A 17,547-nucleotide genomic window follows, 5' to 3' on the forward strand; every position below is an offset into this window, starting at 1 on the left:
GGGGGATGAGCCCTCTGCCTGTGTGGGGGATGAGCCCTCTCCTCTGCCTGTGTGGGGGATGAGCCCTCTGCCTGTGTGGGGGATGAGCCCTCTGCCTGTGTGGGGGATGAGCCCTCTCCTCTGCCTGTGTGGGGGATGAGCCCTCTGCCTGTGTGGGGGATGAGCCCTCCCCTCTGCCTGTGTGGGGATGAGTCCTCTGCCTGTGTGGGGGATGAGCCCTCTGCCTGTGTGGGGGATGAGCCCTCCCCTCTGCCTGTGTGGGAGATGAGCCCTCCCCTCTGCCTGTGTGGGAGATGAGCCCTCCCCTCTGCCTGTGTGGGGGATGAGCCTCTCCTCTGCCTGTGTGGGGGATGAGCCCTCCCCTCTGCCTGTGTGGGGATGAGTCCTCTGCCTGTGTGGGGGATGAGCCCTCTGCCTGTGTGGGGGATGAGCCCTCTGCCTGTGTGGGGGATGAGCCCTCCCCTCTGCCTGTGTGGGGGATGAGCCCTCCCCTCTGCCTGTGTGGGGGACGAGCCCTCCCCTCTGCCTGTGTGGGAGATGAGCCCTCCCCTCTGCCTGTGTGGGGGATGAGCCCTCCCCTCTGCCTGTGTGGGAGATGAGCCCTCCCCTCTGCCTGTGTGGGGGATGAGCCCTCCCCTCTGCCTGTGTGGGGATGAGTCCTCTGCCTGTGTGGGGGATGAGCCCTCTGCCTGTGTGGGGGATGAGCCCTCCCCTCTGCCTGTGTGGGAGATGAGCCCTCCCCTCTGCCTGTGTGGGAGATGAGCCCTCCCCTCTGCCTGTGTGGGGGATGAGCCTCTCCTCTGCCTGTGTGGGGGATGAGCCCTCCCCTCTGCCTGTGTGGGGGATGAGCCCTCTCCTCTGCCTGTGTGGGGGATGAGCCCTCTGCCTGTGTGGGGGATGAGCCCTCTGCCTGTGTGGGGGATGAGCCCTCCCCTCTGCCTGTGTGGGGGATGAGCCCTCCCCTCTGCCTGTGTGGGGGATGAGCCCTCCCCTCTGCCTGTGTGGGGGATGAGCCCTCCCCTCTGCCTGTGTGGGGGATGAGCCCTCCCCTCTGCCTGTGTGGGGGATGAGCCCTCCCCTCTGCCTGTGTGGGAGATGAGCCCTCTCCTCTGTCTGTGTGGGGGATGAGCCCTCCCCTCTGCCTGTGTGGGGGATGAGCCCTCTGCCTGTGTGGGGGATGAGCCCTCCCCTCTGCCTGTGTGGGGGATGAGCCCTCTGCCTGTGTGGGGGATGAGCCCTCTGCCTGTGTGGGGGATGAGCCCTCTGCCTGTGTGGGGGATGAGCCCTCTCCTCTGCCTGTGTGGGGGATGAGCCCTCCCCTCTGCCTGTGTGGGGATGAGTCCTCTGCCTGTGTGGGGGATGAGCCCTCCCCTCTGCCTGTGTGGGGGATGAGCCCTCCCCTCTGTCTGTGTGGGGGATGAGCCCTCTCCTCTGCCTGTGTGGGGGATGAGCCCTCCCCTCTGTCTGTGTGGGGGATGAGCCCTCTGCCTGTGTGGGGGATGAGCCCTCCCCTCTGCCTGTGTGGGGGATGAGCCCTCCCCTCTGCCTGTGTGGGGGATGAGCCCTCCCCTCTGCCTGTGTGGGGGATGAGCCCTCCCCTCTGCCTGTGTGGGGGATGAGCCTCTCCTCTGCCTGTGTGGGGGATGAGCCCTCCCCTCTGCCTGTGTGGGGGATGAGCCCTCCCCTCTGCCTGTGTGGGGGATGAGTCCTCTGCCTGTGTGGGGGATGAGCCCTCTGCCTGTGTGGGGGATGAGCCCTCCCCTCTGCCTGTGTGGGGGATGAGCCCTCCCCTCTGCCTGTGTGGGGATGAGCCCTCCCCTCTGCCTGTGTGGGGGATGAGCCTCTCCTCTGCCTGTGTGGGGGATGAGCCCTCCCCTCTGCCTGTGTGGGGGATGAGCCCTCCCCTCTGCCTGTGTGGGGGATGAGCCTCTCCTCTGCCTGTGTGGGGGATGAGCCCTCCCCTCTGTCTGTGTGGGGGATGAGCCCTCCCCTCTGCCTGTGTGGGAGATGAGCCCTCCCCTCTGCCTGTGTGGGAGATGAGCCCTCCCCTCTGCCTGTGTGGGAGATGAGCCCTCCCCTCTGCCTGTGTGGGGGATGAGCCTCTCCTCTGCCTGTGTGGGGGATGAGCCCTCTCCTCTGCCTGTGTGGGGGATGAGCCCTCCCCTCTGCCTGTGTGGGGGATGAGCCCTCCCCTCTGCCTGTGTGGGGGATGAGCCCTCCCCTCTGCCTGTGTGGGGGATGAGCCCTCTCCTCTGCCTGTGTGGGGGATGAGCCCTCTGCCTGTGTGGGGGATGAGCCCTCCCCTCTGCCTGTGTGGGGGATGAGCCCTCTGCCTGTGTGGGGGATGAGCCCTCTGCCTGTGTGGGGGATGAGCCCTCCCCTCTGCCTGTGTGGGGGATGAGCCCTCCCCTCTGCCTGTGTGGGGATGAGCCCTCCCCTCTGCCTGTGTGGGGGATGAGCCCTCCCCTCTGCCTGTGTGGGGGATGAGCCCTCTGCCTGTGTGGGGGATGAGCCCTCTGCCTGTGTGGGGGATGAGCCCTCTCCTCTGCCTGTGTGGGGGATGAGCCCTCCCCTCTGCCTGTGTGGGGGATGAGCCCTCTCCTCTGCCTGTGTGGGGGATGAGCCCTCTGCCTGTGTGGGGGATGAGCCCTCTGCCTGTGTGGGGGATGAGCCCTCCCCTCTGCCTGTGTGGGGGATGAGCCCTCTGCCTGTGTGGGGGATGAGCCCTCTGCCTGTGTGGGGGATGAGCCCTCTGCCTGTGTGGGGGATGAGCCCTCTGCCTGTGTGGGGGATGAGCCCTCCCCTCTGCCTGTGTGGGGGATGAGCCCTCCCCTCTGCCTGTGTGGGGGATGAGCCCTCTGCCTGTGTGGGGGATGAGCCCTCCCCTCTGCCTGTGTGGGGATGAGCCCTCCCCTCTGCCTGTGTGGGGGATGAGCCCTCTGCCTGTGTGGGGGATGAGCCCTCCCCTCTGCCTGTGTGGGGGATGAGCCCTCTGCCTGTGTGGGGGATGAGCCCTCTGCCTGTGTGGGGGATGAGCCCTCCCCTCTGCCTGTGTGGGGGATGAGCCCTCTGCCTGTGTGGGGAATGAGCCCTCCCCTCTGCCTGTGTGGGGGATGAGCCCTCTCCTCTGCCTGTGTGGGGGATGAGCCCTCTGCCTGTGTGGGGGATGAGCCCTCTGCCTGTGTGGGGGATGAGCCCTCTGCCTGTGTGGGGGATGAGCCCTCCCCTCTGCCTGTGTGGGGGATGAGTCCTCTCCTCTGCCTGTGTGGGGGATGAGCCCTCCCCTCTGCCTGTGTGGGGGATGAGTCCTCTCCTCTGCCTGTGTGGGGGATGAGCCCTCCCCTCTGCCTGTGTGGGGGATGAGCCCTCTGCCTGTGTGGGGGATGAGCCCTCCCCTCTGCCTGTGTGGGGGATGAGCCCTCTGCCTGTGTGGGGGATGAGCCCTCTGCCTGTGTGGGGGATGAGCCCTCTCCTCTGCCTGTGTGGGGGATGAGCCCTCTGCCTGTGTGGGGGATGAGCCCTCTGCCTGTGTGGGGGATGAGCCCTCTGCCTGTGTGGGGGATGAGCCCTCCCCTCTGCCTGTGTGGGGGATGAGCCCTCTGCCTGTGTGGGGGATGAGCCCTCCCCTCTGCCTGTGTGGGGGATGAGCCCTCTCCTCTGCCTGTTTGGGGGATGAGCCCTCTGCCTGTGTGGGGGATGAGCCCTCCCCTCTGCCTGTGTGGGGGATGAGCCCTCCCCTCTGCCTGTGTGGTGGATGAGCCCTCTCCTCTGCCTGTGTGGGGGATGAGCCCTCTGCCTGTGTGGGGGATGAGCCCTCTCCTCTGCCTGTGGGGGACGAGCCCTCTGCCTGTGTGGAGGACTGCTCTGGAACCCAGACCTCTCTCAGCCACACCTGCAGAGGCCTCACAGCCACCACCGCCTGTCACAGCCATGTCTGTCAGGCTGAGAGCCACACAGAGGAGAATTCAGCCTGGACTTGCTGGAGTCAGGCGTGAGCTCATTCCTGCCATTTCTGTCATTCACCTCAACAATGGTGTCTATACTTTCAGGAACATGATTTCAGCCACAAAGATCCGAAACCCGCATGTCTTATGCGCCAGCTCTGCACCGTGTGTTTATGTGCATCACCTGGGCTTCGAGCCACTGTGCGTGCTGAACTGGGCTTGGGAAAGGGGAGTGGGCATTAACCACAGCAGTAAGAGCTCGGGCCTTAAAACAGAGGAGGAATCACAGCACATTCTAAAGCCAAATATAAATCACTTGGCGATTTTCCTGTGTTTTACAGACAGACTGGGGGGAGGAGGGGTGCGGGAGGATCAAGTGTCCCTTTGTCTCAATACTACACAGACCTTCAAACTCTCTGATAAGAAACGCAAAGGGAACTGGATTCCGAACAAAGTCCTGTGTTGAATGACAGCTGTTGTTCTGTTCTGGAGGACAGGACTTTCCCTGTAAGCCAGTGTGTTATTTAATAGCTGAGCATTTATCAGGCTTATTTATTAATATGACTTATTAAAATTACATATTGGAGACCCTATTCAGCACGTGTTAGCTTCCGGTATCTGTAATAAAAGGACCGATGCTAGGACTCACCCTGAACTCATATTCTATCAAACTTCCCACTTCATCTTCAGATTTCATAGCTTGCTCACCAAGGACGGCCCCTCCAAAATACACCTGGGAAGGTTTGGCAACTCTGTTAAATTAAAAAACACCCGTTTTGGTGAGGATTGTAAGTGGTTCTTTCAAACACTGATTTGTTATGCTAAACACAAACACTTACCCAGAGACCGATAAAAGCAGTTCAATAACCACTTTTGCAGAAGCTGTAATTGGAGCCAAATTATCTTGATTGCTTGTTCTGAAAATGAAAAGGAAACAATAGGGTTTTATTTTAACAGTCAGTTTTCTCATTACAATTACACTTCTTTTATGAGGTAGATCAGAGCCAATCCACTGACTGGCTGTGTTTTCACGAAATAATTCTGAATGGAAAGGCTGAAGTGACTCTTACGTTTCCAACTTCAGATTAATATCCAGATCTGTGGTGTCAAAGGTGACCTCAGTTGTACTTAAAATCAAATAAAAAGTAACCTAAAAAATAAAAATAGCCATGAGCACGGGTCAAACATATCAACATTGTAATGGCATTTAAAACAGTAAAATTCAATATGGGAAGGCACCACCTACACTGGAATTTCTTTTAAAAGGATTTCCAAGCTCACAGTCCGCTTGTGAGCCGTTCTGGTTGGCAACACAACTCAGCTGTTTCTCCTACAACAGAAAAGCACACCAGATCACAACAGGCTCGCTTGTCACAACGTGGCTCCCCTCCCCGCTGGTCTCTAACTGCACGTACAGGGAAGGCCTTCAGCTCTCTGTACGCGGAGTATGTCAGCGTGTCCGGGAAAGTCGCAATGAGTTTAGCTTCGTGTGCATCATCGCCATCTCGGGTGGGGTTCCTTGGGTCGGAAGGGCTGTTTGTCACTGTTATTTCTAAAGCAATGTCCTTCTGGTCTTTCAGAACTAGTTCTGGAACACCCTTTTGACTATTAAAGAAGAGAAAAATGACAAGGTCCTCAGTATATGTTCAGTAAGGCCCCTTTTTAACAAAAGTCCCTGCAAAGCCAGAGTCGGATTGGCTGGCGCCACAGAGCAATTCTTACATCGGTAGGTAAGAAAACTTGTCCTGATTCCCTTCCCGGGTACAAAATTTGTATTCCAGTTTAAGGTTGCTGTTGCACACATTGTCGTCTCCACAGCCCTCTTTTAAGAAGTGCACCTGGAAGAAAACAAAATCATGGTCAGGAATGTCTGCCCTTTTGGGCTCACACAGGCGGGTGACTGGCTTTCTCCTCACGGTTCATTTCCGCGTGTGACAGTTACCAGGGCAGAAGTCAAGCTTCAGACATACTTAGGCATGCAGGCAATGCCCCCTTGGTCTAACAGAACTGTGTTTTAAGACTCTTTGAGCCCAGCCAATGTGGCTTGGTGGCTGAGCATCAGCCTACGAACCAGAGGTATGTTTGCTAGGTGCAGTGCTAATAGTGCTCGATAATCACCCTGATAAATAATTAGGAAACTGTCTCCTTGTCTGTTATGTTTAACATGACTACAGAGCTGGGGATGTACACAAGAAATATTAATGTGATAATCAACATGAAAAATATATGAAAATACACAAAAGTATAAGGAACTATGTTTGGTGACAATAAAAACTGACAATGCGGCCCTGGCCAGTTTTTCTCAGTGGTTAGAGCATCGGCCTGCAGACCAAAGGGTCTCAGGTTCGATTCCCAGTCAAGGGAATGTACCTCGGTTGCAGGTTAGACCCACAGCCCTTGTTGGGCGCATGCAGGAGACACGCAATCAATGTGTCTCTCTCACGTCAATGTTTCTCTCTCTCTCTCCCTCCCTCCCACTCTCTCTAGGAATTATCCTCGGGTGAGGATAAAAAAAAAAAAAAGAGACTGATGTCTAGCTTGAGGCATCCACTCCTACCCTAACACAGTGAGTACTCACTTCTAAAAAGCTTCATCAGTGGACCACCAGACCAGGTGCCTCAGAGTGGGCACTGTGGTACCGACGGGATTCTGACAGCAAGTGCATAATGCGCAATTAGGATGTTACAGCTCCCAGCCTAATCTTGCATCTCAACCAGCTTAAAACCTAGCAAACATACCCACCTCATAGGCATGCAGCGAGCCATATAATTTTTTCTCCTAAGATTGTAGAGTACACTCAGCACTAAATGACTATTTCACAGCTGCTACTTTTTTGGCTTGCTGAATTTTTATATTCCTTGATTTTAATGTTCATACTAACAACAGTTGTTTTTCTACATGTTAATGTTCTTACTGGCAAAATGCAATGTATTTTTCTTTCTTCATACAGCTGTAGGAGAAACTTGATGTGAGAATAAGAAGTTCTGCCAATTAGGGTCTCAATAAGTTGCAGTAGCCAAAAAAAAAAAAAAATTCTTTTAAAAAAAATATATTTTATTGATTTTTTAGAGAGGAAGGGAGAGGGATAGAGAGTCAGAAACATCGATGAGAGAGAAACATCGATCAGCTGCCTCCTGCACACCCCCACTGGGGATGTGCCCGCAACCAAGGCACATGCCCTTGACTGGAATCGAACCTGGGACCCTTCAGTCCACAGGCCGACGCTCCATCCACTGAGCCAAACCAGCCAAGGCCAAAAAAAAAAAAAAAATTCTTTTAAGAAAAATACTTTCTGGCTCCAAATTCTATTCTGTATGCCTCTACATTCATGGCTTATCAGAGAAACAGATCTTCAAACTTTGCAGATATTTTTAAAAGCTTATTTAATACAAAGAAATTACCTTTAAAGCACATCACTATTTCTTGTGCCTTTAAAGACATTTGATTTAACATAATAATATGGCAAAACAAGTCAGAAAGACTTACATCTGTATGGACTGTCTTGGGCTCGTTGGAATTCAGAATTGGAAAAACCTCTGGAAGTGAATTCACTCGCCGCCGAGTGTTCGGGTCTTGGATCTCCACTGAAGCAGTTATGGGGATGGGACGCAGCTTATCTCTGATATTTTCCTGAAAAGGATGCAGAGATACAGGTAAGCATGGGATAAATGCTACTGGGAAACCAAAACAATGCTTTATTTTGTACTGAATAATGGGTTTCTAGTATAAATTTCAAATCTATATATGCCACCATAAAACCCAACCCTTGTCCCCGTTAAAAAAACTGTTTTGACTGCCCGCCGGCCTCACCTGCAGCCAGAGCGTTTCCTCCATGCACGCCTTCTGCTTCTGCCTGTTCAGCGTTATCTCTTTAGTATACTTGGGCTCAGAACCTTGGTTTCGAAACTGAACTCTCGATGAGAGCCCGGATTTTCTTCTCTCCTTTTCAGCCTCAAGTGTGCCCACAATGGCTAGATAAAAGGGACAGAAATCATATGATCTTAAAGTGCATTCATGCACATTCAGCTATAAGTATGCTGAGCTCCTTTTAAAAATATTTTAATTCCTTTTAGAAGGACACTTTTCCCACTGCCATTGTTTCTCTTCGTATTTCTTGATAATGGACATTTTGATTGACTTACGGCGTTCAAGTCAAGCTGTCCTTTCCTGCCCATTGATGTTGACAAGTCTTAAAGTTAATTTTTCATGGAGCCACCAGGGGGAGCTCAATAATAAGTCAAAACCTCTGAGCAGTGTGTAAGAATCAGTTTCTGGCTGAATCTCAGCAGCTCAGGGCACTCAAGATAACAGAGAGGACCCAACACTCCCTAAGGGCCTCTCCCTTCCACAGGTCAGTGCTTAAATGATGTCCTAGCACTTTGATACTCAAAAAGGGATTAAGAAGTACAAAATGCCAGTTATAAAAACAGTCATGGGGATGTAAAGTACCACATAGAAAACATCCTATATAATAAAAGCCTAATATGTAAGTGTCCGGTCGTCCCATAGTCCGTTCAACCAATCAAAGTAAATGTTAATGATATGCTAAGGCCGTTCAACCACTCACTATGATGTGCACTGACCACCAAGGGGCAGACGCTCCCACCGGTAGGTTAGCTTGCTGCTGGGGTCTGGCTGATCGGGACTGAGCGAGATGGGCTGGACACGCCCTGGAGCCCTCCCGCAGTCCCTCCCCAGCTGGCCAACCTCCCATGTCCCTCCCCAGCCCCGATCGTGCACCAGTGGAGTCCCTCAGCTTGGCCTGTACCCTCACGCAATCTGGGACCCCTCGGGGGAGTCAGAGAGCCGGTTTTGGCCCAATCCCACAGACCAGGCCAGAGGACCCCACTGGTGCATGAATTCATGCACCGGACCTCTAGTAGTAAATGATACTGTAATAACTATGTATGGTGTCAGATGGGTACTGGACTTACTGGGGTGACCACTTGATATCCTATCCAATAAAAAGGGAATATGCTAATTGACCATCACGCCCTCACAAAGATGGTGGCGCCCACAGCCAAAAGGAGGGAATATGTTAATTGACTGCCACGCCCTCAAAGATGGTGGTGCCCAGTCCCCTCAGCCCCGCCGCGGCAGCAGGCTCGTGGCACAGCTGGGCCCAATTCCAGGCAGGTCCAGCCGCTCCACGCACCTGCCTCCAGAGTACCTCAGTCTCCTCAGCTTCCCCCCAGGCACCCAGGGCCGGCCCGAGGCACGGGCAAACCTCGGATGGTGGCTGCCCAGCTGCCCAGGGCTGCCCAAGGCTCAGGTAACCAGGGCCGGCCAAGGCTTGCGCTGCCAGCAGTGGCAGCAGCAGAGGTGTGATGGGGGCATCGCCTTTCCCTGATCGCCAGGTCACCTCCCGCCCCTGAGGGCTCCCGGACTGTGAGAGGGGGCAGGCCGGGCTGAGGGACCGCGCCCCCCCCCCCCCCACAGTGCATGAATTTCCATGCACCGGGCCTCTAGTGGTATATAAATGTCTAATAACTATGTTGTATGCCTGAAACGAGTATATTATATGCCAACTGTGACTGGAAAGGAAATTAATTTTTTAAAAAATTAAAAAGAGAAGAAAAACAATCCCCTTCAAAAGGGTCTCTAGACCAGCAGTGCAGCATCTCCTGAGGTCTGCTAGGGATGCAGACACAGGCCCCGGCCAGACCCACGAAGCCAGCTCTGCATCGTAACAGGACCACCAGGTGGTTCTTTACACACTAACGTTTAATAAGCACTGATAAAGGACAGGATCTAAAGAGAAATAATATATATATTAGGGACATAAAAGTCTTTTGACAATAGGATGAGACTTTTCAAGTTAAAAAAAAAAAGAATTAAAAGATAAAACTTGTTCCTTTTGGTGGCTCGAGGGCCTGTGTGTCAGCTAATCCAGCTTCCACAAGCCACGCTTCAGCCTGCAGAGCTCTAGAAGGCATAGCTGCTCTCGACTACCTAGACCAGCGGTCACCAACCGGTGGTCCGTGAGGTCCGAAAGGTTGGCCACCACTGAACTAGACTAATGGAGCTGAGGCCAGCCAGGACCTGGTAATCAAAGTCTCCATCCTTGACTTCAGAATGCATTCTTTGCCAGTTCTCTGGATACAGCTGCTCTTTCTTTATGGGAGAACCCTGAAGTTACTCACATTCATTAATCACTAACCATCAGAAGGGAAGAAACCACAGGGTGTATGGTGCCAGAGAAGGCAGCCCCAAGGGAAGAACATCTGCTCCAAAAAAAATGCAGCAAGTTGAATCAACGACCCTTGGTCTATCATTCAAGGTAGAGTTTGCCCTTTTGAGAGCATCTATGGTAATACCCTCCTCCTGCAGATGAAGAAATGGAGGCCCACAGAGGTGGGGCTAGTCCAGGGCTACACAGTGAGCGGCAGAGGCAGAGCCAACTTCTAAGCCTGTGTCACACACAACAAAAGACAACTGCTTGATTTTAAAGTTTCTTAAATATCCAGGTGCCCACTTGCCTCTAGACCTCTGCATGAGTCACTCTCTCTCTCTGCCAGCCCTGTTTCCTCCCCTCCCCCTGACTGCCCAAGAACCCTCCTCCTTCAGATCTCAGCATGGACATCACTTCCTCTGGGAGGCCTTCCCTGGTCCCCCGGGGGAGCTGACAGTATTCTACACTTAGCCCATTGCACTGTAACCACCTGACCACCTTCCCCGGCAGAGCTACGGACAGGGACCACCTGTCTGCTCACCACTGTACTGCCCGGCAAAGCATAATAACTGATACAAATACCATTTGTACAATAGATGAATGGAAACGGAGTGCCTAGCCCCACATCAACATACACACCGGTACACATCTGCCCACACAAGCACGCAATGGGACGTTATTCTTACGCTGAAATGACAGCGCTTCGGATGTGTTAGACCGAAATTCAGAAACACTGACAGTTTCAAAAGTAATTTCTGTGCCCATATAAAGAATTTTTAAATGTCATGGCTGCCAAATGGAATGTGTCTCCATTTTAGGCCCTCGGTAGCCTTGACACCATCCATTTATCAGTGACCTACTAACTTCACAGTGAACCAGACGAGGGCTCCCATGCTGAGTGCCCCCCGGCAGCAAGAGGAGGGGAGGGTGTGGGTGCATTAAAACCGCTTATCTACCCAAACCACTCCAACCTCCCCTAACCCTCCACACAGTTCACATCATCTTAAAATCCTTGCAGGCCACCTTGGCCGACCTTTTGAGGGGCAAGCCACGGAGAACACTCATTAAGGCCCAATTATAAACATTGTCCGTACAGAGCGCCACATCCGAGGGCTGCTGAGTTAAAACGGCCTGGCCCAACAATAAGCCTGCATTCTCAGACCGCAGATGTATTCCCTGACACGGCTCGGTGGAAGTTCTGTTTGGTTTGATTTAGAATTTCCCAATACTGTGGAAATACAGGCAACGAGAGCAGGTTTTCTCTAAATGTCCTCCGAGAGACGAGTTCTATCCGTAAGAGGCCCTCAATAAGCACTTGGTTAATGGAGTCGTTATATAATATGAAATTAATATTGATTTGGGGGGAGACAAGGAATGCCCTGATGAGATTTCACATCTATCATCGAAGGGACCGTGACCTGAGAAAATGACAGGCTGAGAGAATAGAAATGTTTCCCGTTCCTCTCCTGGCCTACTCAGAGAGTTCCCATTTCTCCCGGTCTCTCTCGTCCACTTCCCAACACAACATAAAGGGCCTGTGATCCGAGCAGGCAGGTGTGAAGTACTGCATTTGGGTAGAAATGACACAAGTGGTCCTGGAAAGACGACCAACAGTGCGAAGTCATCGAAGACGTTTTCTTGTCATTCGAAGCCGCACAAAGAATTGTTTCTCTGCTCAGTGAAATGCCAGCAGCATCAAAAGCAAAGCGAGAGGCCTCGCTCCGCCTGCGCACAAAGCCATGACCCGCCGGCACCGCGTGCCTTGGGCCCCGGTCCCAGGTCCCAGGGAGATGATCCAGCGGACACCCGGCACGTCGGGGAGACGCAGAAACCACCTGAGAGCTTGGCATCTCAGAAGATGAAGGCTAAGCAGCTTATAACAGCGTGGCCCAGGTGGAAGCAGACGTATCTGCCGAACACTGGGAGAGGAAAGGGGACATCTTTTAAACAGAGACAACAGTAATACTTGAGATAATAAGGAGAAATCTTATGCAAACTCATTATCTCGAGGTGGAGGAAAAGCAGGAAAACATGGAAAGAACAGGCACTACATGTCCCACTAGAAGCTTCCCATGGTGGCATGAATACCACAAAGCACAGCAGCCGAGACCCTGGCCAGACCCCGGAGGGAAAACACCCTCAATCTCTGCACTTCCTTTTGGGGAAGGATGTTCTGTAAATTTCCACACCCCCATCGGGAGCTGGAGCAGGTGGCTTACACCTGAAGAGGCATGGCTGCTCTAAGACATACCAGAGAAGCGCGTGATTGACCGTCACTCTGGTTGGAGTACGGTGAGCCCTGTCAGAATGTGGATTACAAAGGAAGGAGCAGAATGAGACCTTAGAAATGACAAACTGCTTTCACCACTTCGTCTCATCTGATCTCCACACAACGTTACATAGTAATTCCTATTAGAGGCATTTTTTTTTTTTTGAACGAATGGGAAAATAAAAACTCAAATGTGAAGGGACTTGCTAGGAGTTGTAGGGTCTGTCAGTATCAGAGCTGGAACCAGGAGCAGAGCCCAAGTCTCTGGACGGCCGAGGCCAGCCTTGGGGACACAGCCGAAGTGTTCCAACCCTGGTGGGAGGAGGCCGGGAGCAAAGAGCACAAACTGGCAATTCCTCTGCAGTACTGGGCGTCCGCAGTCACTCTTCCACAACCTCCACCCACCACCCACCACCTCGCAACCGCAAAACCAACTTTCCACACCGCCGTTCAAAGACAGAGATGGAGGAAACGGTTGTGGTAGCAAATGAATCCTTTTCCAAGACATTCTGCCCCAAACCATCTGCTCTGGAAAATTCAAATGGGGACCAAATGGTGAGTGTTTCCCTCGTGTGCGGCACCCTCCTGATTAAAGGGAAGACAGCAGGTAAGACTTGATTCCGTAAACAAGAATGCACGGGCCCATGTTGGCCATTGCAGTTTTATTTTTCTGTTCTTTATGCAGAACTTCCAACCTGGCAGACAGAAAACACGTCATTTTTAAGGGTACTAGGTACTTACATATTGAAGGATTGTAACCAGCGGGCTTGGCAGTATATTCAAAGCAGGCCTTAACCTTGAGGCTGTATAAAATTGAACACATACTTCTTAAAAGACGCATTATTGCAGCAGAAAAAAAACACATGTTCCACAGCTCTCGAATCCCCCCCACAGCTCACTGATGAGTAATTGTTACACATTCGCTTGGCAGACTCCTCTTCCCTCTGCCCATTTCTCAGTCTTCCCTGCAGCTCTTCAGGGCAACAGGTCAGCACAAAGCAGACGTGTGAATCCCAGGGGGTCTGTGGGAAACTCACCAGATCCCACTGGGCGCCCCGCAGGTGGTTTTCTGGCGGAGATCGATCCTGTTGGGTGTCACTGTGACGGTTTTCTGAATATTAATCACAGGCCGGGATCTGAAGACAAAGGAGTAGGAAGCAAGCTCAGCCTTGGCTCCCTTGAATGTAACATGAATTCATCCTATACACTGGCACTCAGCTGCCCGATACGCCTTAAAAACCACAGGGGAAAATGTTCCCACGTGTAATTTATTTCCTCTATGACTGAAGAAAGTAACTGTTAAATATAGTTTAAAACCCGATTCTATAATATTTACTTAAATTTTTAAAATAATTGAAAATTGTAAAAAGTTCTAGTTTTAATAGGTTTGTTTGTTTTTTCATTGGAAGAGTAATAGGTACAACATGTAAAAGTCCCAGAGTTTTCAAGCAAATAGTGTCTCTGTCCCCACCCAAGCTCCCAAGTAGCCTTGTATATTCTCTCTAACACGTCATAGTCTACGTGTTGGTTTAAAATAAAAAGACACACGATTATTTAAATGGGAAATTTCATGCTTTCTGTTGCTTTTCCCATTTATTAACATTTCGGGTCTTCTCGGGTCTGTTCACGTGAGTCTAGCCCCGGTTCCCACAGCTGGCGGGGCCGCACTGTGCTGAGGTGACAGCCTGGGTGTAACCAATTCCTAGTCGGTACCCATGTGTATCGTTTCCGGCTCTCAGCCCCGACAAACACCCTTGGCACATGAATCTCAGCACACATTTGAATTTATCTGTGCGACTCAGCAGAATGAGTCAAAGAATATGTATATTTTAATTATGAGTAATCTTGCCAAAATAGCCTTCACAAAGGTGACACCAACATACACCCCTATGAGCTGGGATGCTCACTATTAGGGGTTCTGCATGCACTTGAGTTTTAGTGACACAGGCGATCCTGAACCACAGGTCTCCATCTTACAAACATTCGCCCTTCCTTGTCCTCCCTGGAACCACCATCCCCAACCCCAAGTCCTTATCCTCCTGATGCCGCAACGGACTACAGCTTTTCTGCCCCACAATATCTCTGTAGGCAAACACTCGAGTCCCTTAACCTCTACCCTCTACCTCACCCCAACCTCACAAACACTCAGGACGCTGGCATCCCACACCAGGTCTTCTATCCCCCTTATATATTCACCTCTTCTCCCACAGCCAAGGGGTCAGTGCTGGCCTGTGACCTGACCTCTGCCACAGGCACAGTCCTGCAAGTGTGCAGTGGCTGGGGGTGCAAGTGGGATGGGGAGATACCTCTCACCTCTGTCTCTCTCCAGCCAGAACTTAGAGCGGGTTCCAGGGTTTCATTACCACACAGATTCCGTTAGACTGACTAGTGGGCTTGTGGTGAACCCGGCCATCCTGGAGAAGTATTCTGATAGGAAAATGCATTCCAATTCCAAAAAACTAGGTTGAGCTTCTGGAATCAATCTATCAGTAGGCCAGAGAGGGCACGAGTACACTCTCGGGGAAGATGGGAGCCAATGAAAGGCCAATGCTGCCCACAGTCTGTGTCTTCCTTTCTTCCTATTGTTATTGTACATCGCGGCAACTAGAGACACTCCAAGTTTTGAGAGCATATTTAAAAGGCAAAAATTCACAGATCTTTTAAAACCAGTTGTGATAGATGTTAAAGTGTTTTGAATATCATAGCATTAAGGCTTAAGTGTAGCATAAATTTCAAAAGAAAATATTTTAACACATTTTGGGCAAACTCTATTTTTACTTGTATTTTTAAACACACAACATCCACATGCAATTCTGAGTATACATTATATATAAATCATTAAAATTTTGCCTTTTAACACATAAAACAAATCTTTTTGACCCAGCTATCTTGTATTTAACTGGCATCTATTTATTAGCTACCCTGAAGTTCTAAAATGATTTAATGGGAAAAATGCCCAGGGAAATAGTTGGGAGGATCTAGGTGCTATGCCCTGTTCCCACAGGATCCAGCTTTAAAAGCTCAGGCAAGTCCTGGGCCTCCATTGCTTTGTGTGTAAAATAAGGGAGTTGGTTTTCCTTTCATTATCAAATGATTTTGAAATTTACTTTCCTACTATCTAAGAGGAAAAAAGAAACAAGTTTACAGGATTCACCACCAGTTTATGAGGACAGGAAAAGTAAGGGTGTTAAAACATCAATGACAGACAGAAGCAAGTATTTAACTAAAGACAGGTTATCTGCTGGGAAAGACTTGGTAACAAAATTTTGGTACAGGAAGTCAAGTCTTCTGGATACCTGAGGGCTAGACCTCAAACTAGAACTAGAAGTTCGAATTGCTTTTCGATGGAAACTTTGCTGAAATAGTTGAATGTTATAGCCTCTTCTACCTTTTAAAAATGTTGACTATTGTATGGTTAATATCCATATGAACAGAGAGAAAAGGGTATAAAAGTAGAGTTAGAGAACCACCAGATAAAACACGGGGTGGATGCTTGAACCTGAGAGGACACAAAGTACCTCCCACTCCCCACTGTGACAGCTGGGAAGGTCAAGTGTCCAGGACTGATGTATATTACCATGAACACAAACCACAACTGAGAACTTTTCCCCTGAATTCTTTCTCTTCCCAATCACATACACATGTTCATTTAGTCACCAGTTCTAACCTATCTTTTTCTCAGTGAGTTCAAAATTAGCAAGATTTTACAAAATAGGTTTTTATCACATTGTTACACGACTTGCAAAAGGAAAATCTTCAAAATTCATACCAGCTTTTGTCTTTTGAAGTATAGGCATTACAAATTTCAATTCAAAAGGTCAAAATTTTAATGTAACCCAAGTATTGAACATGCTTTTAACACACCTGAAAATAGTTACTGAATCTGACAGGGAGCCAACAGCAACATCAGGGTAGGAATTCCTATCAAGGTCCATATTTCCAGCAATTGAATATCCAAAAAAAGGTGAATTACCCTCGAGAACCTAAAAAGAACAGGTCATCAGAATGGACATGGGGCCACCAAAATGAGCTTCTTACCACCCCATGCTTTGAAAAAGACACACAAGTTTAAGAGAAAGAACTGAAGTTTAAGAGTTCACTTATAAATAAATTATACTCAATTATAAATAAATCAGAAATAAGCACACACACAATGCATAAAAATCACCTGATTTACACTGTATCTCAAAGAATAAAAGAGCCAATTTTTTATGAACTTGTTTACTGTATTAAGTCAATCAGGGTATTTCAAACCAAACCTTTCTAACTGCCCTCCAAATGTCTTATTTTTCTCAAAAGCAATTTTTAAAATTTGGGTGTCTGAATAATCCATGCAATAACAATCATCTCTTTGCCCAGTTTCATCTCTACTTAGTATGCTACTAAAGGAAATACATCACGTTTCCACCTACTTATGCTGTCAGTGTAGAATAGTCTCTTCCTTGGATTACTTTGATTTCTCACTTATCAAAGACATTTTACAATTAAAACAAGCAAGTCACTGCAGTTACCTGTACATCTATTTCCAACCTATGTTCAAATAATACATTTTTTAAAAGATAAAATTCATACTATTGTAGATTTGTAAGCTAAAATGTGATTAGCGGAAAATTCACTTAAACTTAAATATTCTATCATCAGGCAAAAAGTTCACACCCCCCATTATCTGGTTACCTGTGTTGGTTTGGTATTTATTCCACTCGCCGAGCCATGATAGATAAAAACCTTGCCGTTACCATCATAGGGAGCTCCAACTGCAATATCTGTTGACAACATCACATTTTAACAAACATTACATTTTTAAAACATTTCAATACAATGTTTTAAGTAAGATGCCATAAACTCATCAAATCAAATAATCTATCTACAAATCATAATCATTTCATAATCTATTATTTTACCTGGGTAGCCATCTTGGTTAATATCGCCAATATTTTTGACGGCGATGCCAAACATAGAGTCTTTGGTTCCATTAAGACGAATTGGCTTGACATTTTTCCACCGGCCTTGCTGGTTCATGTAGACATACACTGCACCTCCAACTTCTCCATCTCTATCAAAATACTGTGGGGCTCCAATAACAATATCCTGCCACCTAAAAGCATAAGGAAGGGAAGAACTGTGAACCATCAGCTCAACAGCGAGCTTGGGGAGAATACCAC

At 49.7% G+C, this 17,547-nt stretch overlaps 1 protein-coding gene across 2 annotated transcripts in view; it reads right to left on the reverse strand.

The window, feature by feature from the left end:
- Positions 1-17,547, reverse strand: part of ITGA6 (integrin subunit alpha 6) — a 71,819-nt gene that overhangs the window by 15,112 nt on the left and 39,160 nt on the right. For both annotated transcript variants that reach the window (XM_080668447.1, XM_080668448.1), the window contains exons 7-19: positions 17,287-17,480; positions 17,060-17,148; positions 16,250-16,368; positions 13,423-13,521; positions 13,127-13,188; positions 7,755-7,915; positions 7,431-7,574; positions 5,667-5,782; positions 5,360-5,549; positions 5,191-5,274; positions 5,015-5,094; positions 4,784-4,861; positions 4,594-4,696 (exon numbers count right to left, since the gene is read on the reverse strand). In XM_080668447.1, the coding sequence (XP_080524573.1) occupies positions 4,594-4,696; positions 4,784-4,861; positions 5,015-5,094; positions 5,191-5,274; positions 5,360-5,549; positions 5,667-5,782; positions 7,431-7,574; positions 7,755-7,915; positions 13,127-13,188; positions 13,423-13,521; positions 16,250-16,368; positions 17,060-17,148; positions 17,287-17,480 (1,519 nt within the window). The remainder of the gene's footprint in view (positions 1-4,593; positions 4,697-4,783; positions 4,862-5,014; positions 5,095-5,190; positions 5,275-5,359; positions 5,550-5,666; positions 5,783-7,430; positions 7,575-7,754; positions 7,916-13,126; positions 13,189-13,422; positions 13,522-16,249; positions 16,369-17,059; positions 17,149-17,286; positions 17,481-17,547) is intronic.

The sequence above is a fragment of the Plecotus auritus genome (assembly GCF_963455305.1).
Source record: "Plecotus auritus genome assembly, chromosome: 5".
Classification (NCBI taxonomy): domain Eukaryota; kingdom Metazoa; phylum Chordata; class Mammalia; order Chiroptera; family Vespertilionidae; genus Plecotus; species Plecotus auritus.